Source organism: Andrena cerasifolii, chromosome 1, assembly GCF_050908995.1.
Source record: "Andrena cerasifolii isolate SP2316 chromosome 1, iyAndCera1_principal, whole genome shotgun sequence".
NCBI classification, from domain to species: domain Eukaryota; kingdom Metazoa; phylum Arthropoda; class Insecta; order Hymenoptera; family Andrenidae; genus Andrena; species Andrena cerasifolii.
The window spans coordinates 24730249-24757011 of NC_135118.1; the positions used below are offsets into that span (position 1 = coordinate 24730249).

The following is a 26763-nucleotide window of genomic DNA, read 5'->3' on the forward strand; positions in this document are numbered from 1 at the left end:
TGCATACAAGCGCGACAGGAAAGCAGATCTTTCAACAGAAGAACCATGCCCTCTAAGCGACTGAACGGAACAGCTCCCATCTCTGATCCTCTTTTCGCCTCCATTTCATCACTCGTATTTAACAATAAAGGAGAAGATCGATTAACAGAGCTCGAACGAATTTCGCAAATTAAACGCTCCCCTAAAATAACAGGTGCGATTAATTAACTGGATGCGTGTTTCGTTGAAACAACAAGCGCCTCGTATAATACGAGCGTCATCGTTCCGAGAGCGAGAGCGATGGATAAAAAAGCGCAGAGAGGCAACGGATGGCTTTTCATCTGTTAAACGAGCAGCCCGGATGTGATCCATCGGGATAATGAACCTAGCGCGGGAAAACAATCGTTATCTCTATCGTGCTTTCAGCTTTCCTCGTCGCCAGTCTCCCTTGAATCTCTGCGTCGCGGAAAAGAAGGAAACTAGCGAACGGATTGGCTCCTTTCGCTGAATGGCGGGCACGTTTTGAATCAAAGCCATCGGGGGTGTCTAACACGCTCGCGCGAAAAACGCGAGACAACGGCCCCGTTGCAACGTGCTAAATTGAAATCCCCCATTGACATCGGCGTCACGAAGGTTCCAACCGTGCAATCTCTTCTTTGATATCGCGAAATTAGTAACTGCGCCGGATACGATGGCTGGCAGGTGTGCAGCGTTGAATGAAATTGCAGTAACAATTAATATTTAGTAATTACGCGCTGGCAGCCGTGGCTCGTGGCGCTTGTTGGAAATACAGGGCGTTTCAGAACTGTGGTCGCGGTGGTGAGTGGGTGCTGTGGAGGGAAACGGTGCGGTCTTGCGCATTGGAGACTTCGGGGTTGCTTGGTACACTTGTTGCAATATGAACGTAATTAATTTAGTAGTTGACAGACTGAATTTTAGAAGTCTTGGGTATTTTATGGGACCTGTAATCGTAGGTACAAAAGATGAACTGAATATTTCGGGAATGATTTGGTTGTAGATTTGTGTTTCTTAGAATTTGGAATGTTTCTTTTTGAGAGCTTGTGTCTGTAGATCTGTGACACCCTGTAGAGTCAGGTGGCATAATTTGATTGACGTTAATGCGGTGGTAAAGCGTAGGCAAATTGCGTTACCTTCGGTTTTAGCTGGCCACCGAAATATTATGATAAACCGTCGCTCTGTTTACTCCTTCCATTTTGGGATTTACTTTGATTGGAAATTTGCAGAGTTAATGGCGCAGTGTCGTTAAGCGGCATTATGTATATTGATCCATTTGTTAGAGCAAGTATCAGCAAGCTTGCCGTTCAATGGTGTTTATTTCTGATGATCATTTGTTGCTTTAAAATTCATTGAACTACAGCGAAAAGTCTCTGCTGAATACATGCAATCTTAGTTTAAACCTGATTTACAGCTGAAATGTGGCTAATTCTGAGTTTCAGGTGATACACTATTATTTATTGAAAATATCCAGCTTAACAGAAAATAAATGGCCCTTGCTGCTTTAATGTAATCTCATTAATTTTTTTATGCTTCATCCTTCGGTACATAAGGTAAACCAACCAGTAATTGACCGCATGCCAGTGAACGATCATTAGCCAAAGAAATGTCAATTATAAATTTAAACATTATTATATGTTTATAAATGGAGTGTAGTTGCACTTTTAATATCCTATATTTTTAGTTACGCGTATTAAGCAAACGTTAATAAGTACAATTCTTATTAAAAGTATGCGGTCATTTAATGGGCTTCTACACGTTTTGTTTTTTATAATTTTTTTTTAAATTGCGATAAGAAGAAGTAATTATTTTTATAGAAATTTCAAGAGAAATAAATTTAAATGCAATTTCAACAATTGTTTTGTTGTTATACATAAATGTATTCAAGTATTAATCTCAAAGGTCCATAGATTCAACAATTTGGTCATTCACTGGTTGGTTTACCCTACATCAAAATTTTTTCGTGCCATATGCATGAAAATTTTATAACACATAATTTTAAGAATAGCAAGGTAATAAATAAATAACCTATTCTCCAAATTATGAATAGCTCACGATATTCCTCCCACGATTTCCAAATCTGCAAAATTTCTACCATAAAATCATAACGATCCTTTAATACCTAATATCCACGACGATCCTCGAGCATTTCGATCGCACTAAATATCCTACAACTTCGAATATCTCATTTCCAACTTCTTGCTCTTTCATATACCTGAAAACTTGAAGAAAACTGTGGCTCTAACCCAAACCTTTAGTATCCCAGAGTAACTCAAAGTTCAACCTCTTAGCCTTTCAAAATAAAATTTCCAAGCCTTCGACACATGAAGACCGAAAGAGCACGAATTGCTGTATTGGTGAAGCCTAGTAGAACTGTATTGTCGAACTATTAGATCACGCAGCATTGAAGGCGATAAAGAAAGTCAAAGACAGCATGCAGCCCCCGTGAACAGCGAAGCTGACAAACTGCGGGGGCGGGGGGCGACGTTGAAGCAGCAAGTTGCGTCCAAGTAATGGGAGAAAACTTCTGCCAGCGGGTTAACAAAGTTGTAGCTCACCTGCGAAAGTTGCGAAGCCAATTTCACAGGGCGCTGAACAGTCTCAAGTGGACATGCTTTGCCAGCTTTATATTAGCGCGCCAACAAAACCGCGCCGCGCCGCAGCAAATTATTTCCTTATATCGTTTCGAAGCTGCACGCTGCTGGCTGCGCTTGTAACGAGCTTCCAGATCTTCAGGATTCTTGGAATTTTTAGCGGATTCCTCATTGGAAATTGCATTCTTCTCCGAAACGTGGAACATCCATTAACAACACCCACGTCGATACTTCGGAAATTCGATAATACTAAAGAAGAATCTCATTTTCGAATGTAGAGACCATGTAACTTGTAAATTCTACTGCAATATCGAAAATAGCCACACGGATACTCCCACTAGATTAACAATATAGAACACTTTAACGTCCCTTTTTCTATTCCCAATTCCACCCGCGGCGTACCCCTGCCCAGTATACACGGATCCTCAAAATTCCTTTAGCAGAGATAAAAGTGTCATCGATCGGAATTAATTAAACTCATACTCGCTCGAATTGTCAATAATCGGGTCAGCGCTGCACGAATCTTCGTCAAAGGGGGTGGCACCACTGTTCCCCGAGTCGTTGACGAAACCGATTCCATCCCCACTGAACGATCACGCCCGAATGAACGGATAACAGAGAGGATTCTGCCGAGGAGATTTTCACTTCACCCCCTTTGAACATCCAACTGAAAATATCCATCTGACAATAAAATCACCCCCGGTGAAACACTGCGACCACTTAGGAAATACGCATCGAAGCAGGCATCTTGGTGCACCTGGTCCACGATTGCGGAAGAAAGGTCCCTTGGTAGATATTAGGAAGCTAGGGTGAACTGAAAATATTTTCATACCGGTCCTAGAGGAGTCAATACGTGTAAGGCTAGATTATTAAGGCGAAGGGTGTGTAAACACGCGTTCCGAAGGGACGCGCCTACGGTCTAGCCATGAATAAGCGCTACAAATGGTAATGGCCCGCCTTTGCCAGCAACGTAGTGGATGTTCGGTAGACGGAGTGGCGGCTATGCAAATGGTAACTGCGAGTAGCGGCTGCTCGTACAGCTACCACTCGTTACCTCTTATCTCGCTGGCATCCTGGCCGAGGGATGATCGCGGGGCCATGGATCCGCGAGGATCCCTGGCGGATTCCTCGAGGAGGACTTAACAGCCGCGACGTGATTGACGGTCTCCCTGATTGCTCCTTTCGAAAGAAAAACGCGGGGAAATGGGAAGAAGAACGCTGCTCCCTCTAATGCAAGTGGCAAGGCTGACTCGAGGGCGATTCAATAATACTTTCGGATGGAACTGTGGTCGGGGATGAAGGAATAATCTGCCTCTTCTTTCAATACTAAGACTTTATGAGGAGGTTGCCAGTTTTTCTTAGAAAGTCAACAGTAATATCGGGGTGGTTCAAAGTTATTACATTAACTACATACAAATTGAGATACCTGGAAATATGCCAATAAAGATTTTGACACTGTATAAATATTTTAGATTTGTCTCAATTTTGGGGATAAGGAAAGTGGATATTGGAGAACTGTAGTGGAATTACAGAATTAACCTTCCATGGTCACAGTTTCATAATCACAAATTGATCTCATTTTTGAGTTACCAAAATTTGATATGTGAATATGTTGAAATTTGATATGCGGATATGTTGAAATTTGATATGTGGATATGTTTAAATTTGATATGTGAATGTGTTGAAATTTGATATGTTGATATGTTGAAATTTGATATGTTGATATGTTGAAATTTGATATGTTGATATGTTGAAATTTGATATGTTGAAATAGGATATGTTGAAATTTGATATGTTGAAATTTGATATGTTGATATGTTGAAATTTAATATGTTGAAATTTGATATGTTGAAATTCGATATGTTGAAATTTGATATAATGAAATTTGATATATTGAAATTTGATAAGTATATTAAAATTTGTATTTGAAAACATAGTTTTGGATAAAAGCTTATTTCTTTATAAAATTCACCAAATTTTTAAACTTTATTATTAAGATCTAAAAATTTACAGAAATACTAGCAAATACATAACCTGATGTGCGATACACCCCATCTGATCATAAAGGGTTAAATCACACCCCCTCTGGTTTCTTTATTTATGTCTACAAGCATTGGACCAAGTCAAGAGGTATGGTTCAGTGTACCTCTACTTTACTCACTATTTACTTGAGATTCATCCCCCTCCACGGTAGGATCGGGAATTCGAGTACAAGCTCCTTATGACGTTTACATTCTTCTTACCCCGTAAGCGCAGCCAACGATATCAGCGGCCCCGCTGAAACTCGGACGAAAAACACGTCCTCGGTGATCACCAGCTTTCCGAACAGTCCACCCGGTCGTCCTCGTTTCACGCGCGATATCAAAGAGGTTCGTGCAACGTGGGCGGGTAATAACTCCCTGAAATGTGGCGCGATTACAAGAAACTGTTGGCGAGACTTTAACAACCCGTGGCCTGTGTTTTTTCGCGCGTTCATCGGCGCGCGCGGTATGCAAAATGGACGCTGGACACGGGCGCTGGAAATGGGAAAAATGCACGCGCCCAATTTGCATTCCGTGGACGTGCGAAAGCGTGCATTGAAAACAGCTGACCCACCGGAGGTGGCGAGAGCGTTTGATGGTAAATGCTGAACACTTTATCTCGCGTAAGCTGGGTAACATTCATGGACTCTGATCCGTAACGCAATCCAGTGTGTATTAAATTTTTTCAGGGATAGAAACTCGGATCAAATTTTAGTAAAATTCTTCAGCGATTTAGAATTAAAAGGGAAAACCGGTGGTAGTTAAAGAGGACTTTGGGGATTCCCTTTAATCCAATCCGAAGATCGACGAAATGAAGTAACAGTGTGGTCGTCTGAAATCGCTTTTGAATCACTTTGACAATTTTAAATGGTATGGGGCCCTATTTGAATTTAGCAAGCTTTAAAAATTTTGAAAAATTTGGAACGACTTGGATATCTTGAAATTCTATTTAAGTTTCTCGATATTGTTAACATTTTCAAATATTTTTAACCTCGAATAAGTTTCAAAACGGGTCTTCGATATATCTGACTCAGTGGAAGCCGTGCACGAGAGGCAGGGAACCAAATGCTCATGGCTACCAGTAGATATTCGGAGAAACGAATTCGTCGATCGTCATTGGACCGTGTGGTGAGAATTCTATCGAATTTCGCTGTTTAGAAGTGGCCCCTTTGTCTCTTTGCGTGCAGACTGGGGCATCAACTAAAAATTTCGTTGCTTATCACGGCATTGCCGAATCTATGAGGAAACAAACCGCTCGAAGAGCTTTATTTCGTTAAATAAAATTACACAGTCTCCGGAACACGTTATTCTACTCAAGCCTAAACACAAAAATTTATATTAAAATTCTACACACTGATAAACTTTTAATCCAATCACACCACTCGTATCACTTAACCCACCAACTTCCCCTACACTCCAACACACCACACAGCTTCGTGCGATAAGCAAAAACAACCAACGAAATTTAAAAAAAATATGCTTTCCAAAACAATCATCCTTCAGTCACAACATTCACCTCCTCGATTCTCTCCTACGTAAAAGACAACACAGATGTTTTGAGCCGTAATATTTGATACAGCCCGTGTGTACGAACAGAGAAGTCGCCGTCTAAATAAAATGAGACCACCCAGACAATGGCGAAAAAAGAACGGGGTGGGAGTTCGTTCCGCTCTTATTTGCCGGGTCCGTCTCTAAAGGGGGTGAAATAAAGGTAGAAGCTCGGTAAAACAGTGCAAGCGAATTTTCGAAACGAAGCATCTCCAGAGGACACGAGATCCGCTCGTTACGTCAGATTCGCAAAAATGAGAAAGTTCATGCGCGCTGCGACCAATTACGAGTGGACAATAGCGCGGCGATAGTTGAATGCGTTTAATTATTGATAATCCCAGCGGGGGTGATACCGATGCCAGAATCTGTGTAACACGTAGGTATCAGTGAAAGGTAATTAAAGCGTGCTGACTGTTATGGTGGCTTTGTGCCATTAGCGTTATTATTGATCACATATTCGTTAGTAAGGCGCTCTGCGCGTAGGTATATCGTAACTGCATCGTCGATTTGTGCTGATTCTTTCCAGGCTGGTTACCGAATTTGAGGAACGTTCTACTGGGAACCGTCAGCTTTCATTAGATTACTCGGAGGTCGTGCTTAAATTACATAAGGGTAATTTTGGTGATTTCTTACCCACCTCCCCTTTTTATATTCCAACCCCCTCCCCTCCTCCTTACGTAATATCTTTTACATTACATTTTTTCTGTTATTGAAATTCTTTTAAAGGTTTGTATAATTCATTCAATACGGTTTCGAGACAATCAAACTAAAATTACCTTTCTGGAACATTAATGATAGAATTTTTATTTACTGAAAATTAGGTTAAAAAATATTACATAAGACGCAACCTGTAAGAAAACGTAAGAAATTCGCGACTCCCTCCCCGCCAAAAAGCCTTACGTAATTTAAGGACGACCCCTAGGTTGGTGTTCCCCTGGAATCCCTTGGGGGAACACATTTTCACCCCCAATTTCGGAAATGGAGGAGACGGTCCTCTGTCAATCTCTCTGCGACCCCTTGTATCGAAATCCAGGTACCTTTCACTGATTTATGAGGATCTGTCGCAGGATTTGTGACTGTGTAGGCTAGAATGGAGGCGCTGGCAGCTCTTTTAGATGTAAAAGGAAAGTTCTATTAAATCATTAGCCGTTACTAGAATACAGGCCTCGGTGATTTTTCGATTTGACGGCGATTTCGGCCAGCGAGAGGCGAAAGAGTCGCGACAGTCGTGTTAAGGGTCGTCGAAGGGTGCAGCGAGACGCGCGTGGACGGCGAGAAAGGAAGAAGTGTTAGGCGGGTGGGGAAAAGCCCGGGGCAATCCTGAAGACTTGGCAGGGGATAAAAACAAATTTATTTAGGAACCCCTGGTGCAAGGGCTGCCCCTGTAAACTTTCATTCCCTCCTCTTTAAGCAAACGTATCCCCTTAGACGACGTCTGTTCCGGGGCTATTCTCCTCGTCTGCTTCGACGCTCGGCGACAAGCCTCGCGTCTCGCCGGGCCGGCGGCTGACGATCCTTCGAGATTAAATTTCGGGGAAAAAGTTGATCGCCCGGCGAACTTTCCGCGCTGAAATCGAGCCACCCTCCCTGAGAAGACCCGCTCCTATTTCCACGAAAACATTGTTATCTTTTATTGCATAGATTGCCGGGATATCGGGGAGTTCAGTGACTCGGTTACGAGTGTCCTATTAATTTTGGAAGAGCCCGGCTGGCTGGAAAATTGGCGCAGAGGTTCTTTTGTCGGATTAAAGTTTGCCGGAACTTTAACAAGAGAAATACTGGCAGAGCCTTTCGAAAGGAGGTATAAAGGATGGGCTGGGAAAAGTGTTAGGGGCCATTCTTACCGACGCTGTTAAAGATGGCGGCTATTTTTTCTCACCCGCGTAATAGTTTCGGGATCACTGGGGGACTATTTCGGAGACACGTGTTATATCGTGCGAGTAAATGGGGGAGATCCTGAACGTTTAATGAAATACGATTCGCAGGACAGAGATGTATCGAGTTTATTTTCTACTATATCAGACCTGACCCTTTTAATCTTCGTACAGTCGTCCTACAGCAATGGCGTCAAGTCTAGTTCCCACCTCGCTTATTCCAAACTCTCTCATTTCAAATGGACACATTGCTCCCGCACCTTTCCTGGAGTTACGTGAAGACCTCGAGTGAACCTTTGAATACAAGAAAACAATTTGTCACAGCTTGAATACTCTCGCTGAAAGCAGCTTGTAACGCTTCGCTCAAATTACCCAGAGCTCTTCCTTCCTCGAGGGGAGTAAGAAACTCATGAAACTTTTATAACAAAAAGCAGCTCATAGCTGTCCACTGGAATTAATTAACATGTCTCGCAGTCACTATGGGCGCGGTACTTCACCCCCAACGTCGTCGCCAGACGTGGGATCCATTAATCATCGAGAGCACGAGGAAGCTGCATGATACAAGGCGAATAGGGGCCCCTGTTTCTAAATAATTCCCCATCGCGTACGCCGTAAATTCTACGGCTGTACGTTCACCATAAAACTCCTCGGCGTACGAACGAAATTACTCGGGTAAACCGCGATCACTCGGGAATCGCAATAACCGCCGATTGCGTTCGTAATGGTAATAAATCCGCGCGCATCTGGCGTACATTCGACGCCAGTGCATTCAAGATTCGCCCGGCTATTAAATATTTAGAGCGCAAAAGTGCCTCGTGCGCTAACATGCCCGACTTAACCCGCGTTCGCAACCGACGGCTGAGTAAAAACACAAGCACCGGGAGCAGATTAATGGAGCTCCCAATGATTTTAATTCTTCCTCCAAGCCTAACATAGTCAAGCTTAATTTCTACTTCTAAGATCGCAAAATTTCTTACACAGATTTTTCCTTTCTCAAGAAAATAAAGAATCGAGCCTGCACTGCGCCGCAGCTGCAAGCCGGAGCTGCTTTAAGTTTATAAAATATTCCTGCAGACTGTTTTTGCTTCTCGCCAGGCTTTCTGGATACAGTTTCCAGCTCGGGAGAAAGTAACACCTAGTTTCGCTGTTTACGCGTTAGCAAAGCAAATGCAGGAACTGCTGCCAAAGGAGCTCCTCTCTTTTTTACTTGTACTTCGCAGGATATTGCGTATAAAGCAATGAGTTTTGAGTACATCTTTTTATTTAACTGACATCATTGCTCGATCTTCAGCAACTTTTTTTTATGGCGGTGTGATAAAAACAAGATAATAGAGACGAGAGAATTGAATAAGGAAATACATAGTATTGGGAAATGATGCTAAATCAATTCAGTTATGCTTCCTATGTTCCGCCTACAACGAGGTTATAAGTTTGAGGTCCGCTGGACACCCACCCCGTTTCCACTGTGTGCTCGATGCGTTTAAGTTCGCAGCGAAAGGAAACGCAGAGAATTTGTGACAGTTCTATTATTTGCCCGCGAGCGTAAGTAGGTCACCTCCGCGAATACCTGACCCTGAAGTGAACTTTTGACTCAATAGAACCGTAACCGTGCCATGATCGGCGCACCGAATTTGATACCCATCGTGGAAAATTCACGTGATGGGTCGATATTGGGTAATTTGTCGTCGACCACCCTCATTGCATGCAAATTATCCTCCGCAAACTTGTCTGCTACCAGCAACCATCGCCAATCAAAACCTAACGACTTTGCACACGATAGACCGACGCTGAAAAGCAAGCAACCCCAGCCGTTTCTAAATTAAACTCCATTTTCAAAGATTCCATTTCGCTCCATAGGTACGCTCCATTTTCAGGATCCAAACTACGGAAACGGTGGCTACGTTCCGCGGAAACAACGCCGACTCTTATCGACCGGCCTCTGCATTTTTCCGTGATAACGGGGGCGATGTTGGATCACGCATGATTTGAATTATTTATAGCAGCAGTTGGTTCCACTCCGCGACAGAAACGTCTGGTTTGAATCGATGGTCGTCGTCGCCCCCAAAGCGCCCGTTCCACGAGGGTGTCGGTGACAAAACGGCCTTGACCGTTCGGGAAACCGTCGCGAGGGACTCTTTCCCGCCGCGTTTTCAGTTATGCACTTTGTTCGAGTGGATTTCTTCGCGCGGCCTAATTGGAGGCCGCGCCAATCGACTTAATCAGGTTTCTTCGTTCACCCCCGTCCATTTGCCTCGCGACCCGGCTGTCCCGCCATTAATTAATGGAGTCGCAGGCGATTAAGGAATCACAGCCGCGGCACAGTCCGTTTTTATTTGCATGTTACATACTCGACTGGGGGGAGAGCAAGTTTATCGTGCTCGTTACAAGAACTGGGACGTATTTGCGTACTTTTCCAGCTTGCTCGGCCGTAGAATGCTTTTCAGATGGGAAGAACTCGGCAATACAGGCAGGACAAACAAATTGGAACAGCTCTACCGCGTGTAAGGGGGTGAAAACTGGTCGCTTGTTTGACTAACGTCGTTGCGCAATGGTGGTTGGAGTGTGTGGATGTTGGTCGACCTCCAATGCGTGCCACCGAAGTTGGGCAATGCTGATTCTACTCGATGTTGCAAACCCCGATGAGGGACGCAAGGGTTGGGCAATGGTGGTTGGGGTACCTCGATGTTGGTCCACCTCTAATTGTTGCGTTTTGAAAACTTATTGCTGTGCGAAGCGCTGTTGAAGAAAGAGGACCAATCGAGAGACACGTGTTGCTATACCAAAGTAGAAAGAACAAGGGAGGTCCTTTTTATTTCCTAGGGAGACCGTACGGCGACGTCCTCGTCGGGTTGTAATTAACACAATTATATACAAAGCGGGAAATTATGAATTCTACAACACTAATGCACGTCAAGCCGACCTTTTTCAGCCTCGACCTAACAGGAAGATTCGTTTTCAGGAAAGTTCAGCTTCTAAAGAAGGGCCCTCATTTCTGCAGCAACCTGTATAGTTTCATTTACATATTTCCTAATCGAGGATTTTCTCCAGTCAAATTGAGGAAAGAATTATTACTTTCAAATATGAGGTTCCATGTACTTAGCATTGTTTAAACACAATTTTCCAAGGGAGACGAAGCTTCTCAACTTTAACCTGATCAGCAACACGCGTGGCACGAAGTAGGACAGCTCGCGAAATTGATATATGTACGTTTCGTGCCGCGACGTGGTCCCTGGAAAAACGACGAAGGCTCATCACATATTTCGCATGGTCGCTGGGTATAACATGGGAAGCGATGGGTTGGAAGCTAAGCCTAAAAGCAGCCTCCCTCAAACGTTTCAACTTTAAAAGATTGCTAGGACGTCCCTGATGCCTTTAAACCGATGATTAATAACGTACCTGTGCCCTTTCACTTTTCCCGCCGTTTTTTTTTTTTTTTAAGTGCAAAGACCTCTCGTTTCCTCCTACGATGACGCGAGGTTTAGGTTCCTCGCATAGTAATCCGCTTTTAAAAAAGATTCCACGTTCGGAGAGCAAGAAAATTGCGTTGCCGCGTTACAGCAGCCATTAGAAAGGTCGCTGTAAAGAGAAGGGGCAAAGTTTGAAGGGGAATTGGCTGTTTCGTTTTAAACCGTAGCATATTCGTTTCACTTTTCATTTATTGTTTCTGAGGAGGTCGTTGTGTGATATTACGACACTGTTACACTTTTAACGACGCTCTTACAGTCCTTTTGCCTTCCCACCGCTGGATATAGAAGGTAATAGCAGGATGGCTAACAGGAGAAGAAGATACCCAGTAATAGAAAATGAAAGATTCACTAAATCTCCACATTTTGCAACTGATGCGAGGGATTTCCATGAAACTGATACATGATGTAGTTCGCCTGTAATTAGGGGGGGTTTAAGTCATCATTTCGCTGGTTTAAAATTTGGTTATAAATTACAGCCCGTCAAAGTTTGTAATTTTTATCCATACGCATAAAAGCAGATTCTATAAATCGGTTCATATCTTCAAAATTAGCAATCGCACGGAGTTTATTTCAATCTAGAGGGACTGGCCTTTAGGATTAAAATTACTTTCACACAGGGATATCATTTCTGCAACACGAAATTCATAAACAGTTTCGTGTTTAACTGAACAGGTTTATACATCTGAAATAACGACCGCGAATAAAAGACCGAATTCGGGCATCCGCAGTAAGCATTGTTCGATTCGGTTTGCATCAGGACGCCCCGGATCGGGTAATTATTGAAATTGACGGAGGCGATGTTTGGCTGGTGCGTGGACAAATTCGCCTCCAGATTAGCGAGCTGCGAATAAAACGGAATTATTTCGTCGTGTCGGCCCGTACACGTTAATTGTCCCATCCAGACTAATAATAGAGCACGTCGAGGTGGATTACGAGGGGGAACCGAGACGAGCAGCGAGCAAACTCGATTCGTAGCATTTTAATTTTAATTTTTAAATGAAATCGAACGAAACGCACAAAATGGCTCGAAATTAAATACGAGCAATATCCCTGGCCAGCTGCGAAGAGATTTTGGCAAACTAATTTTCATTCGCCCGTGCAGGCTGCAATTTTGATTGTCACTTCGTTTCTGTGTTATTTAAATCAAAATATTTAAAATTAAACTATTTCCGGCGGATCGTTTGCCGCTAGTCTGGGAGAAACGAAGTGCATTTTTAACCGACTTAAAAAATGATGTATTTTTTTTTATGTTTGTCCCCGCATAACTCCTCAGCATATGGACCAATTTTGATGATCTTTATCTTATTCGAAAGAGGACGATGCCCCGGTGGTCCCGCTCTAAACCGCATCAATATTGGCCTAATACTTTGCCAGTTCTGGTTAATAATAAAGACTATTGTCACCTAATTATTATTATGTTATGTACGTACACGCATATCTCCTAAGCATGTTGTGTCAATATATATAAAACTAAAAAGACAAAAATTAAAAAAAAAAACGATTTCAAAAAAATAAAAATGCATTAAAAAGTAAAAAATAATTTAATCCCTTATTTAATCTATGACTCTCATAATTTTTAAGTCGGCATCTCATCATTTGCACTGTGTAAATCTGGCGTCGACTTAAAAAATGTGAGAGTCGTAGATTAAATAAGGGATTCAATTATTTTTTACTTTTTAGTGCATTTTTATTTTTTTGAAATCGGTTTTAATTTTTTTTTAAATTTTTTTTTGTAAATTAAAAAACGTTCCTTCGAGCGCGACGACTTCCACTCGATCGCATCGCATTACCACGTGATCTGTTGATTGTAAAATGTCCAATCAAAATTTAACGAACGTATATTCCGCGCTTTAATTTGCATAGGGGGGGCATAGAGTTTTATCAATTAATTAGTCGGCTTGACAATCATGCCCGGCTTCGCTAACGAGAACCGAAAACGGGGTCGACGGTTAGGGGCAAAAAGTTCATCCACTAGAGAAATCTCTAATTAATGAATGAAATAAGCATTGGCTTTTAAATACGCAAGGGCGATATCAAACTTTGTTCCGGATTCATGGTGTGTTGGTCAAGCTACGTTGCTGGCTCAAAGCCATGGCGATTATATATTTTCAGGAAAGTAAACAGAAAGTAAATGAATCTATTGAACTCCTTTATGTGCATAAGAAATGATTGATAAAAATTTCTTCAAGAATGTAAAATTCTTGAGGGATAGAAAAATAGTAACTTCTCTAAAATTCATCTATACTTCCTAAAAATACTCTATAGAAGCCTTTGCAACTCCAAATATTTATTGCTGGAATGAACACGTTATAACACGTTACACCTCCCTTATTATTAGGAGAGAATTCTACAATCATTTCCAAAACGTTTGATTTACACAGTTACATGTGTATAGTGTCTCTTTTATTGTATTGAGTGACGCTGAGCAGTAACACGAATGGTATACCCTGGGCAAGCTAAATTTGTTATTTAGATCATTCAGGTAAGTTTCTTCTATTTTGTTTTTTTTTTGTTAATATTCATAGTTAAACTATAGATATTAAACCAATTATTTGCTAGAGCGTTCATAGATAATGTCTTCATAAGTTTCTGTATTTAATTGTAACAAGTCTTTTATAGTTTATACGTTATAACAGTTCTATTCTGAAAAACATGGCTAGGGACAAAAGTAACAAGTTGCTACGGGGACGAAAGTAACATGTTACTTGGGCGAGCAAAATAGCATACAAGACAGAAATTCTTCAGATGATAATGATTGTCTATGTCTAGTTTGATTGGACCCTTTCAGTGAAAACTGTTCGAGATAGAATCATCCCAAATGTCTAGATTTTAAGGGTTAGACCCACGAAGCCTGCAGCATGGACGATCTTCACTACGTATGTCATAATTTTAATTCGGATTAGGTGAAATTTAATACGTATCGTTTAACTAAATACACAATACCAAAGAAATGTTCGAAGCTGGTTATGTTTTCCACCTTTCGTTATTTAAAATTTATTTGTTTCTATCGTTACTTAAAATATATTTATTTAAATGTTTCTTTCTATCTTTTTATTTTTATAATAAAAAATCCTTTTTTGCGTTGGACGATGTGTTTTTACTTAATTCTCCTAAAAATAATTAGTGTTACTTTCGTACCCCTGCAGGACAAAAGTAACAATGACAGTCACTGTGGAAAACTGCCATAACATTTTACCTACTTATCACGTAAGGCTGAATCTGGGCTCAACTGATAGACCAAGAAAAATTTATTTTTATATCTATAAAAGATAATTGTAGGCTATGCCAAATGTAAAAAGTGTTACTTTTGTCCCCGCTCTCCCCTAGTACTAGAAAAATACTATTGCAAAATTTATTTTTCGCAGAACTGTGTAGCTCATTATCTTTACCAAAATATCACACTGCTTTGACAATTGTACGTACAACCTAAATTTCAAAGTGATGCAACAAATATTTCCATTAGATACTGTAAATATCTGCAGTAGATATGGATTAGATCTAGATTAGAATAAAATGAAACGAAATCAAATAAAACACAATAATACTCCGAGATAAGAACGACTGAATCACACAAGTCGACACACCACCGGATGAATCCTATGCATTAAAAACAACGAATATTTTCCTCTCTTAATAATTAATTTCTATTGATAAATTTAAAGTTGAAAGTCCCTCGCTCAACTCAGACCACATTCACAGCCTATACCTTACCAGAAACCTTTTAGGAGAACCTGGCCCCGGAGAATCGAATTCCATTGAATTCCTCTCGGTTGCCAGTAGTATAGGTATACGATTTCTGCCACGCACGCCGCCTCGCGTGCGAACAACGCATAAGAATCGCTCCGCGTCGAGCGCGCCAAGAACGCAGCGCCGTGAATTTATTCCCACGGCGCGGATATCCGGCAGACAGCCAGAGATCACGTTCGCCAGACGTTCGTGTCACCGGCGTGCATTAATATTCGAGCTCGAAATGGGTGTTCCTAGAAATCAGGACACCCGCAAACACGGGGCAAACAATCGCGCTGATTTTTACTCGGAACGTGCAGGGAGAGCACGATTGACCGGAGTTTAATTGTACAAAACCATCCTGCGGAAAGAAACTCTTCCGCCACACGAGCACGCCTCGCTTTTAAACCCGCAGAAGAGACAATCAAAAATGCGTATAAAAAAAAAGCGCCCCGTATATTGTTCCCTGCAATTGCCTTAACGAACCACAAATGTTCCGCGGAATTCTCCGTGGATCCGATATATCTAATCTGCGGCTGGAGATATAAACTGCTTCGAACATTGCGCGGTTAAACGTACCGCTTCGAATATTTGCAATAAAAAGAGCGGGCGGCTCGATGAACAGAAAGCGAGCTTCCAGGTTCGCCAAGGCTGGATTAAACGGAGCGCGCGCGTAAAAGAGTGTCGTATTTTACTTTATTTTCGGCTTGGGAAACCGCTTCCGCGATATTTCCCCTCCACGATCTGTTTATCCGCCGTGTGCCGGGATAAGTCCGTGGAATGTTATAAATCTAAGGGGTATTCGTTTGGTAAATAATTTTTTCAACCGGCTTTATTGTGCGGGACGTTGTTACGCGCTTGAAAGCACTCGCGTTTTCACTAAGAAACTTTATTTTAAATACGATCTACGCTTTAATCTTTCGAGGAGAAGTAATAGATTTATGACGCGGTAATTCTTCGAAAATCGTAATCTAGATGGGGTTCATCGGGGCTTTATTTGTACACTCGAAATGGTGGTTCCGTGTTCTCTAGGAATTTCTAGAAACTTTGCATCTGGCGGATACAGATGTAGAGGGGAGTGAGCAAAGTCGGACACCCAGTTGCTTTTTCTTGTGTAACTTTCTTAATTTTTAATAATAATAATAATAATAATAATAATATTTATTTACGGGTACTACCCTTTGGTACAAACATGAGTAATATAATTTGGAATTAATTATTGATAACTTATATACTAAGTAGGTAAAAGGTCGTCTACTAAGTTAGCTATTGCGCTCTTGAACGTATATAGGGATCCGGAAAAAAGTCAACCAGAGGTTCAACTTTGTTAGCAGATGATAATGATACCATTACTGAAGGTAGTTTTGTAAGAATTTAGGTGGAAGATGGGAAGCCTTCTAGGTGGTACGTGTAGTTTGAAAAGTGTCAATATTATTATTATTATTATTATTTATCTTTATTACTTGACACATCCAGAGAAGAAAATAATACATAAAGACAAACGAAGTAAATGGCGAGGCTGTAGTACAATACTGTTAGAAGCCTAACCATAACTAAATAACTAACTAACATTAAGAAACTAGAAAGTTATTGTGACGCATAATGTAACCATATATATCGCCGAGCTTTACATTTAAAATCAGGAAACGAATTTAAACCTCGAATATCAGGTGGGAGGGAATTATAGTAATGAGCCGAAGTATAAGATTTTAAGCGTCCGAAGGTTATGGAAATCAGCTGTGGTTTTCGTACTGAAACCCAAGGCTCTTGACGCTTTGGATCTCGTACTTGCGAAGTTAACGTTAAAATTGATTTTTCAACGGCGAAACATTCTCTGATTAGTTACCTAAAAACCTGCCTGGACAGAATTCATATACAAAATTACAGTGAAAAGCTATTTCGAATTTACGAAGAGGTGCCAAAAGTGTCCGACTCTGATCAGTTTTCTCTACTTATTTTTAATATTGTTATAATTCTCCTACGTTGACCAGTCGATAAGCTAAAAATTAGTCGAGGAGGAAACAGTTGTGGGTTTTTAATTCTTTTTGGGATAACACCAGTGAAGACGTGGCATCCTTGTTGACAGAAATGAGGATCCTGCTCATAGGTAGCAAAGTTTGGCGTTATACGAATAAAATTTTAAATTCGAATAAAATGAAGTTATTCGAGAATAACGTATAAATTTTTATTCGAATAATTTCGAAAAAGATTTGCGAATAGAAATTAGTAATGGGCTTCCAAGCAACGAACAGCGAAGATTGAATTCGTGTGACGAAAAAGTTACGAGACCACCGCGACAGGGGTGGAATATTTACGCGGCACGCAATTATATCCATTTTAACATTAATGAGCTTTAAGTAATTATTTGCGAACGAGAGCGTGTAAGAGGCTTATTGCACTTTGAACAGTACATACTATCCTGCCGTGGAATCGCGCTTCGGTTAAGTAGGATTCCAACGAATCCAGGCGTAAACAAACGAAACTCTGCTTTGTTTAATATTCATTCTGGACGAGTTAATAATTAATCCGGCGTGAAGTAATTCCGCTGCTCTCCTTTCCACGCCGCTCGCCAAGTATTCGATTTGCTTGAGCATTCAAATTCCGCTGCTCGACCGGCAGCTCCAGTTATTTCGGATGAAATAAATGCAGCTCTTCTTTGATAGCGAAACACTTTGTCGCGATGTTTTTTAGTCGCCGGCGTTCCCCGATTGTTTGGCGAGCGTGCACGAGGCAAAGATTAAATCGGGGATCGCAGGCAGCTTCGAAATCCTGTCGCGAACCGTAAATAAACCCCGAACGATTTGAAAACACTGTTGCTCGAGGAGTAAATACCGAGTCGAGGTTCCATGTCGATACGCACGGGGTCTGGGATTTTGCTTCAATTCTAAAAAAACTGTTGGATAGTGTATCGTCAGTTTCGTGGAGGAAGGACTTTAGGATCCGTTTTAATCTTAAAAATTATCAGACATCCAACAGAACCTTCCCTCATTCATTGCTTTCTCTAAAGCAAGGCTCGAAAATACCTGTTTCAAACTGTTATATAAAGGTTCTGACTGAAAGAGTTATGAAGAACCTTTATTCTGAATAACCGTTATAAAGAACCTAAATATCAGACTATATGAGTATAAGTTACAGTTCCTATGTAGCTCTATAACTTTTATTTTTTAGGTTCTATAACTTTTATTTTTTAGGTTCTATGTAAGTTACAAAGCGGTTATAGAACCGATAGTTGTAATATGTTGTGATTTCATTTACTGTAAAATCATGTACAATCGTTACAAGATTCCGCTCTATAGCCGCTTTGTAACTTATATAGAACCTAAGAAATAATAATTATAGAACCTAAAAAATAAAAGTTATAGAACCTAAAAAATAAAAGTTATAGAACCTAAAAAATAAAAGTTATAGAGCTATATAGGAACCGTAACTTATACTTTCTTTATAACGGTTATTCGAAATAAAGGTTCTTCATAACCCTTCAAGACCCGAAATCTTTATAATAACGGTTTCAAGCCCTGCTCTAAAGTTTAAACTCTAAACACTTCAAAAGCTCGGCGAATCATCTAAACTCCACGCTCAAAATACTCCGCTCCTCCAATTCTTATTTCTAAACCACAACGACCCCTTGAGAAAGATTCTTCACTCCTTCGGAGCAGACCTCTAAAGTATTGACCTAAACTACTTACCCCAAATAAAATTTCATTTTGATGGGGAAGATGAAATATATATGAATGTCTCTCAGGAAGCATTTCACTAGAAACTAGTTACAATGATTGTTATTACCTACTGAAAGGGATTGGGACCTATTGCTAAGGAAGCGTGACGTCTGTTGCAGCTGGAGGCGTGCGGCCGACTTCTGTGCTGCGTGCAGAGGCTCTGCAGAAGCGGAAGTGCGACGGAAGAGGCCGAGCAGAGGATCAATCGGGGAAGAAGGGGCGCACAGGCGGGCCCCGAGGTGGAGGGGCCCACAGGCTCGGAGGATGGCATCCTCCCGATACCAGTCAGCCCGAGTCCTGCGTCCACGTCCTCGCAGGAGGACGCCTGCAGGCCTCCGCCACGGAACTGCTATCGCCTCGTCATGTTGGGCAGCGCTCGAGTTGGCAAAACTGCAATTGTAGCACGGTATGTGTACCTACCATCTTTCTCGCGAAAGCTGCCTTTATCTTAGCGCCTAGCGGAGGTAGTCTGTTGTTTGGAAAATGGTGGGGAGTTGATGGATTCTGTATAAGATATGGATTTATCAAATGAAATAGAAATAAGATGACAAGAAGTATTGGATGTCAGCTAAATGCATCGTACAAATATCTTAAGTAAATGTCACTTCCACAAATATTTTGCACAGCAACAACGACGCGTGGTCACTATCGACGGCCCGTGCGCTTTCCGCAGTTCATTCCACGCCACCCTTATCCTCCTTTTCACAACTTCTGTGTATACAGTGGCGGACGAAAGAAAGTTTACATATTTTAAAATCGCATAACTTTTTTAGAATTGCTCCAAACGATTTGAGTTCTTCTTTGTTGAGAAGCTAGAAGGATTAGTTTGCTAAATGACGTGTTTCGTACGTTTGAAAAAATGCAATTTGAAGGAATAGCGAAAAAAATAGCAAAGGTCAGTTTTTAAACTTTTTTTGTGAGCCTGTAATGAAAATTGCGATCTTTAAGCGTTTGTAGCTCAGAGCAACGTTCACCGATTTTGATGAAATTTTCAGCAGGTATACAACTTATTTAACTCTACAAACGGGATTTTTGAATTTTCAGTAGAGACTCATAAAAAAAAGTTAAAAAACGACCTTTGCTATTTTTTTCGCTATTCCGTCCAATTGCATTTTTTTCTAGCTTCTCCAAAAAAAACTCAAGTCGTTTGGACCAATTCTAAAAAAATTATGGGGTTTAAAATACGTAAACTTTCTTTCGTCCGCCACTGTAATTCTAACAACAGACCATTCTGGACCCTGCGAGCTAAATCTTTGTCAAACGCTGAAACCGTATTTCTTAAAATTACAAAAGTGTTGCACTCGACTCGCTGCCTCGGAATCCAACAGAAGCTCAGTACTAAGTAAACAGAGAGATTTGTATTGAAAAAATAGAAACCTCTTGACAAGGCCAATCGAATGTTGACATCTTTTTTCTTTTGAGAATCAGGTGGAAACGAGCTACTTCGGTAAACAGTAATAAAAGTATCTACCCAATAATGGACTACTAGTAGCACTAATAGTTGATTACTATGAAAGTAATCAGTAGAGTGGAGGACATTTGGTGGGTTAATCTCCAGGAGTATCGTTTATGTACCACATGTGCTTAAGTGCCCCTTTACAGTCTTCCCAAATGACTGCTCCATCATTCCCTTCGTCGACTATACAGTGCAGCATCGAAATTGAGAAGTTTAAGTCCATATTAATGACCCTTCCACCTGCTTTTCAGAATTAAAAATGCCACCCTTAACGTGGAATATCTAACTTCTGAATCTCGATTAATTAACGAACGTTAAACGAGGGAGGCTATAAAACTTTCAAGCATTGAAATGCTGTGATCAATACACCAGGCAGCCGGTTGAGATTCTGCATACAAGGGGCAACGATTCTTTCAAGAAGAACAGCTCGAGGTAGAAACATACTCGCTTCTGAGAGCTAGTTGATATTCTTCTTTTAAGCAGAGGAAAACGTGTTACGATGTTTCCCTTGGGCACTGGCGATGCTGATAGTGCTGTACACTAGGATTGTTTTATCCCTTCGGGGAGTGGGTGGGATTTATGGAAGAGTAGGGGAATTTAAATGGGGACATCTGCATATGTACAATAACTCGCCTCCTTGTGTATGTACGAAAGTAGGTGTGCCTTTCGAAACAGGTTACACTGTTTCGAAGGGAGAAATACGATGATGCGAGCAGAATTTCCCTCGGGATCATTTTTTTACCTCCCAAAGTCACGATTCTTTATTACACTCTTATGGAGAGCGCGGTCTAATCCTTTTATTTGAAACCCGACGGGTTGGAAGTTGGAATACATTTTGAAATTTTTTAAAACCCCGCCCGCTGGCCATCATTACCGTAATTTTTACCGCAGTCGCTCAGTTTTAGCTTTTCCAGTTGAAAAGCTAGCTTTTTTGTACGACGGTAGCATACTAATTAGAGCAGTACACGCGTTGCTTTTAATAAAGTGCTCTTTCTAGTGGTCCCACCAATATCCGCACACATAATTTTTTAAAATAGCGATACACTGCTTTGCCACGGACTCAAAGTCTCTCCACAAAAAAAAAAACGAGGCCGGAGAATTTTTCTTTGACCTGGTAAACATCCACTTATATACCGGTGTTGCCTTAATTGCGCACGATTTGTCGGTGGTCGTTCAGGGCAGAATTTTTGGAAAGCTGCAGTCTGCTTTCAAAAATGGAGCACGTGCTAATCGATCATACGTTCTGTATTCCTGTTTAAAAATCTACCGCTCGAATAGAAAGGCTCCTTGACATCGAGACGGAAGAAAGGTTCGAAGAATCGTCGATATTCTTGAATCGATTCGAGCGCATCTGGTCTATTTTTCGAAATTCGAAACAGACTAAGTAATTGTTTAACGTCATACTTCAAATGCTAAACAAAAACCACCTGTTCCGGTTTCTTCAGTTCCTGCCAGACGTCCAGCTGAATAAAGGTCGATTCACACTGTGGGTTCAATCGTCGACGAGCAATGGTAACGATGTTTCATATGTATGTAGATTCTGGGTGGTTGAAGTTTTAGAATCTATTGAATTGGACCCACGTGTGCCATAGACCTGTGTAGATATTCTAGAATTATGAACAACACACGAGAACCACGGATGTGTTCGCAGTGACCGTAGTTTTAGCACTATAGGGAATTAAAACAAGGTAGTCACGCCACGCATTATGCCACTCCTTTAATTAAAGCTATTGAAATGGCGAGAAATTGTAGAAACAAAGCTAGAATGTCTTGTTAAGCACTGCATTCACAGGCCCTACCAGCCCTACCTGTTCATCTAACTTAAAGGTGTAATATACCTGCTACACTGCATTCGGTTTTGCATCCGCAACTCTGTATTAATAATTCTGAGTTTCGTAATAATTCGTTTATCTACTGAAAAGGAAGACCTGATTCAAGGGAATACGATTCCAAAATTCCCTACCAAAATCTACTTCAGCTAACATCGATACATGCTGCGCTTGTGGACTTCCTATAAAAATTAAAAGGCGAATGGTCGAACGTCGTAGGAGGCCCATAAGGAGAATTACATCACCGATAGAGCAATTCATTTACCCCTAACAGTTACGTACTCACTCCCGCCACGAAAAAGGACAGAAATACGTAGAAAACTTCCATAGTACATTGTTTAATACTCTGTCGAACCAGGAACGGTCGATTGCTCGTGGTCGACTGAACGCCCACTGTGAACTGACCCTGAATGTATCGGTTCGCTTCCGCCCCAAAACCAGAAAGCTTTTAGCTGGGGTGATATTTTTAACTCGGCGGAGAGGGGGAACGGCGAAAATGGACAAGCGTATGTCGACAGTGAACGTGTCACTGATTTGCCGGAATGCACCGTTTCTGTATTGAGTTTCGTCGAAAAATTCCGATCTATTCGATCAAGCATACCACGGTGCCTGTAGCGTTCACTCCTCCAACCCGTTAAATTCATATTCAAATGGCTGCCACGTGTCTGATTGAAATCTGATCTAAATACCTTGCGCCACTCAGAAAGGATTCAAATGGTCCTCGACTGGTTTAAATGTTCATTGAGAATCTACTTAACCGTGGATTATTGTTCACTTTGAGCTGATGTTAAAATTAAGTGAAACTCTGCTACTGATCGTCATCCAATTCGAATGGTTAATTTCGGCATGATTATTCTTAAGGCCTAGGCACACGTTGATCTCTTTGTTTCAGTGCGAGTAATTATATAACGCAGACAGGTGTGACCTGCTCCATTACAAAATAGGGAAACGATATTTTTAACTCTGACACTGACGGCACTGAACCGTCACGGAACTGATATGTGTGCGTAGACCTTTACTAATGCCTGTATAAATAATCCCGACTCTCCCATTCTCACGCAGAAGAAACCCCTTGTACACCCCTCCGATCTAGGGGAAATTCTCGAATATCATACCACTTAAGATATTTTTCGTTATGTTTCCCATTTGCCACTAATTTCAACGTAATTTAATATTAGATATTGTACCTTAAGGGGACTAGGCAGTTAGGAACTTGATTTTGTTTTTGTTGTCCTTTCGAAAGTACCACCCTTCCCGAGTAAAATGCCGTTTGGTTTATGTTAAAATTCGCAAAATTAAGGATTTTACAGCCGGAAAGGTCGAGCGCGTCATAAACCGTTCCTGCGCGCACGCAGGTAGACTAATTCCTGTTTCGAAACTTTAAACGCGTTTTTCTCGGAATCATATTTCCTCTTCGTTTTGCAGTGATTGTGAAAAAACGGGGGTACATGTCGATTTGAAAAAAATTCAGCATATGTGGAACATGTCTAGTTACGACTTGAACTTACGCGTAAGTCTGTGAAAACTTCTGTTTTGACAAATAAAAAATTAAATGGCTCCTTTCCCTGGCGATAAATCAAGTTTCTTTAAAATTTGCCGTTCTACAGCGGCCAGTTTAATAATTTTTATTTATTTTCTTTTGCAATAGGTTCAGGGCAGAATGGGAGTTTGGGCAAGCTATCAATTTCAGAGAATATTTCAAAATTCAATTTCTTACGGCCGGAATCACTGCAAAATAGCAACGGCTTCAGAAAAAAACTTTATATTATTCAGATAATTTTATTTTTACTGTTTATAGTATTAACAAACATTACCCAAAAGTACTAGTCACAATTTGTATTCATCTCCTTGTAATTAATTCGCAAAAATACTTGATTTTCGAGTGATCTGACTGCCTAGTCCCCTTAAGGGACCATGCTCAGTCAGGAGGCCGAAAATAGGTGGTTTTTGGAAATTTTTTACTCAAAAGCTATAACACATTTCTCAAAAAATCTTTTTTCCTTTTAAGGATTGCATCTAGTACCGTGCATCGTAATTTTCTTATTTAAAACTATTTATCAATAACTAAGCTATGGTCCATCACTCGAAGGTTCTCTAAAAAAAGGCTTCTGCGTTGACCACTGCTGCTCGAAAGTCGATCATCCGAAATAAAAAATTCAAAAGAATTTACTTATTATATTATATTATCTAGTATTTGAACGAAGGATTTTTCGAAATATTGATTTGGGAAAAAATGGCTGATGTTTAAAGTAGAAGTTTCAATTTTTATCATAAATCATGCCTGATTTTCGTCAATTAAAAGAAAACTAAGCATCCGATAAAAAAATCCTTCGTTCAAATACTAGATAATATACTACTATACAAATCCTTTTAAACACGTATTTCTAAAAGGTTGAACATTCGAAAAATATAAAAAGAATCGACTTTTAGACCGGAACCTCCCCTTAATGCTTAAGACATCAGGCATTAGATGTTGAACCTTTTTCGAAAAAGATTTATTCGAGATTTATTAACAAAGAAATTGAAGAACAATTTAGAAGACCAGTATTGCCAAATCTCCCCTACCAACAAATCTAAAACAGCCTACCACACTGAGTACACTACGAGATATCAAGCTCTACTTACGGAGTCGATTGAACCGAACCATTCGCACCAGCGCGACAAGCCACCAGCCAAACAAGTGCGCGCCAGCACGCAGCCGACACCCTCGGTTTCCTTTTGTCGGTCCCGCCCGTCTTCGAATTCGATTCAGTTGGAAACGAGTTGCCGGTCCGGCCGCGAGCAAGCTTTTAATGGATAAAACGGCTATCGCGTTGCGCGCTACGGTTCAACAAGCGGCACGTGTGTCGACGCATTTCCAGGCGAAGTTGGTAATGGACTAGTGGGTCCTCCCATAATTTCGCGTTCAATTTGCCCCGCGGCGTGTCTAATTCTTGTTGGAAAGTTCGCCGCGCCGGACACCGTCCATTGTCAGCGGCTGTAACCGGGCGAAAAACATCCCCCGCCCTACCTACAACCCGATCGCTCTGACGAAACACTAATTGCGTTCCTCGGCCCTGTCGAGCGGCTTTTCAAACGTCCACCGGGCCGAGCAGCCCCGACGCAACCGAATGAAAGTGTGTTGCAATTATTGACGGGGGAAATTTTCTATACGCCCCCGCGGTGGAAAAGTTCGCCGCGATACCGTGCGACGGGGGCGGCAGCAGCCGATGGAAATTGGCGGGAGCTGGTTCCGCACGATCGGAGGACGAAACGGGGGCTCCGTTTTCGACCAGCTCGCTGCCAATCGCTGCTAATGGGACAAACAATTTAATTCCACGCGAAATCCGATCTGCGTGGCTGGCGGTGGGCAGGATCGCGCAGGGACGCCAAACGTGATGTTTGGCTGGCTTGGTTAAGTTGGGTTAAAGGCGAGGGACCACAGGGCCATTCGTGGTGGGAATGATAGAAGGAACGAAGGGTAGATGAGGTTTTCTTATAAATAACTCAACTAGATTAAAACAAAACTTAAATTATAATAGTGTCAAGAGGATGAAATCAGAGGGATAAATGAGGTGTTCAGGTTTTATGCTAGCTTATATTCCCCTCAGGGTTATTAGAGGGTAACTGCAAAATTTGGGCCGGATCGATCAAAGGGTTTGGGAGTTAATAGGAAATATACAGATAGATTTTCTATTTTATATATGAGGAGATTAAAATGGTAAACTATGTAAGTGGCAAGGATATCAAGAATTCATTTTTTAGTGGAAAAAGATGTGAAGTCCGTGCTGAATACGGCATTAAACGCTAAGTGCTGGAATCATTTATGTTAGCATAGGGTTGTTGTGAAACAGAACTGAGATTATAAGTACCAACAACGCTGTGGTTGAAAAGGAAATAAGATAACTAAAAATATTGAAAACACTGAAAATTCAGTTAACTGTTTCGAGCTTTCCTTATAAGGACGAGATGCTGATCGCGATTTGAGCCGCGTGATGTCCAAGGGTAGCAGGGTACGGTTCCCTAAGTCCGGGGGTGCAACAGTGCCTAACAGACTTTGTCTAAAGGTTCGCAGTATTCCTGGATTTCCTGCATTTCCCTAAAAACTTGGAATTTCAACCCCTTTTGGCAAAACAGTAGTCAACATATTATCTTATCTTCCACTTCTATGACCTTCTATTTTCTACTTGTTATTGCACAATATTCCTCCAGTTTGTAGATTGAGTAGTCTACATCCCTAAACTGTTCGTCCTTCTTATTAATCTAGAGCAGCGTTTCCCAAGTTGGCGTTACGCGAAAAGTTATAATAAAATTTAAATACTACAAAAATGCGTAAATTATTCAACGAGAAACATACACCTGTCTATAAATTTTGAAACCCTTCACAATACCTATCCGCAAAATAAAAAGCAGTTGAGGCTGCGGGTTCCACCAATTGTTAGTGACTTCGAACGGGTTCCATGGCAAAATTGAATTGGGAAACGCTGGTCTAGAGAAAGAGTGCATGTGGATACGATATGCGAAGGTAAGGTGTAACCATAACGTCGCTAAGTATCTAT

The 26763-nt window shown here is 41.2% G+C and overlaps 1 protein-coding gene across 1 annotated transcript in view; it reads left to right on the top strand.

Moving 5' to 3' along the window:
- LOC143371227 (dexamethasone-induced Ras-related protein 1) overlaps positions 1-26763 on the top strand; it is a 79962-nt gene that overhangs the window by 22227 nt on the left and 30972 nt on the right. The window contains exon 2 of the mRNA XM_076816184.1: positions 19060-19346. Within this exon, the coding sequence (XP_076672299.1) occupies positions 19303-19346 (44 nt within the window). The 5' untranslated portion in view covers positions 19060-19302. The remainder of the gene's footprint in view (positions 1-19059; positions 19347-26763) is intronic.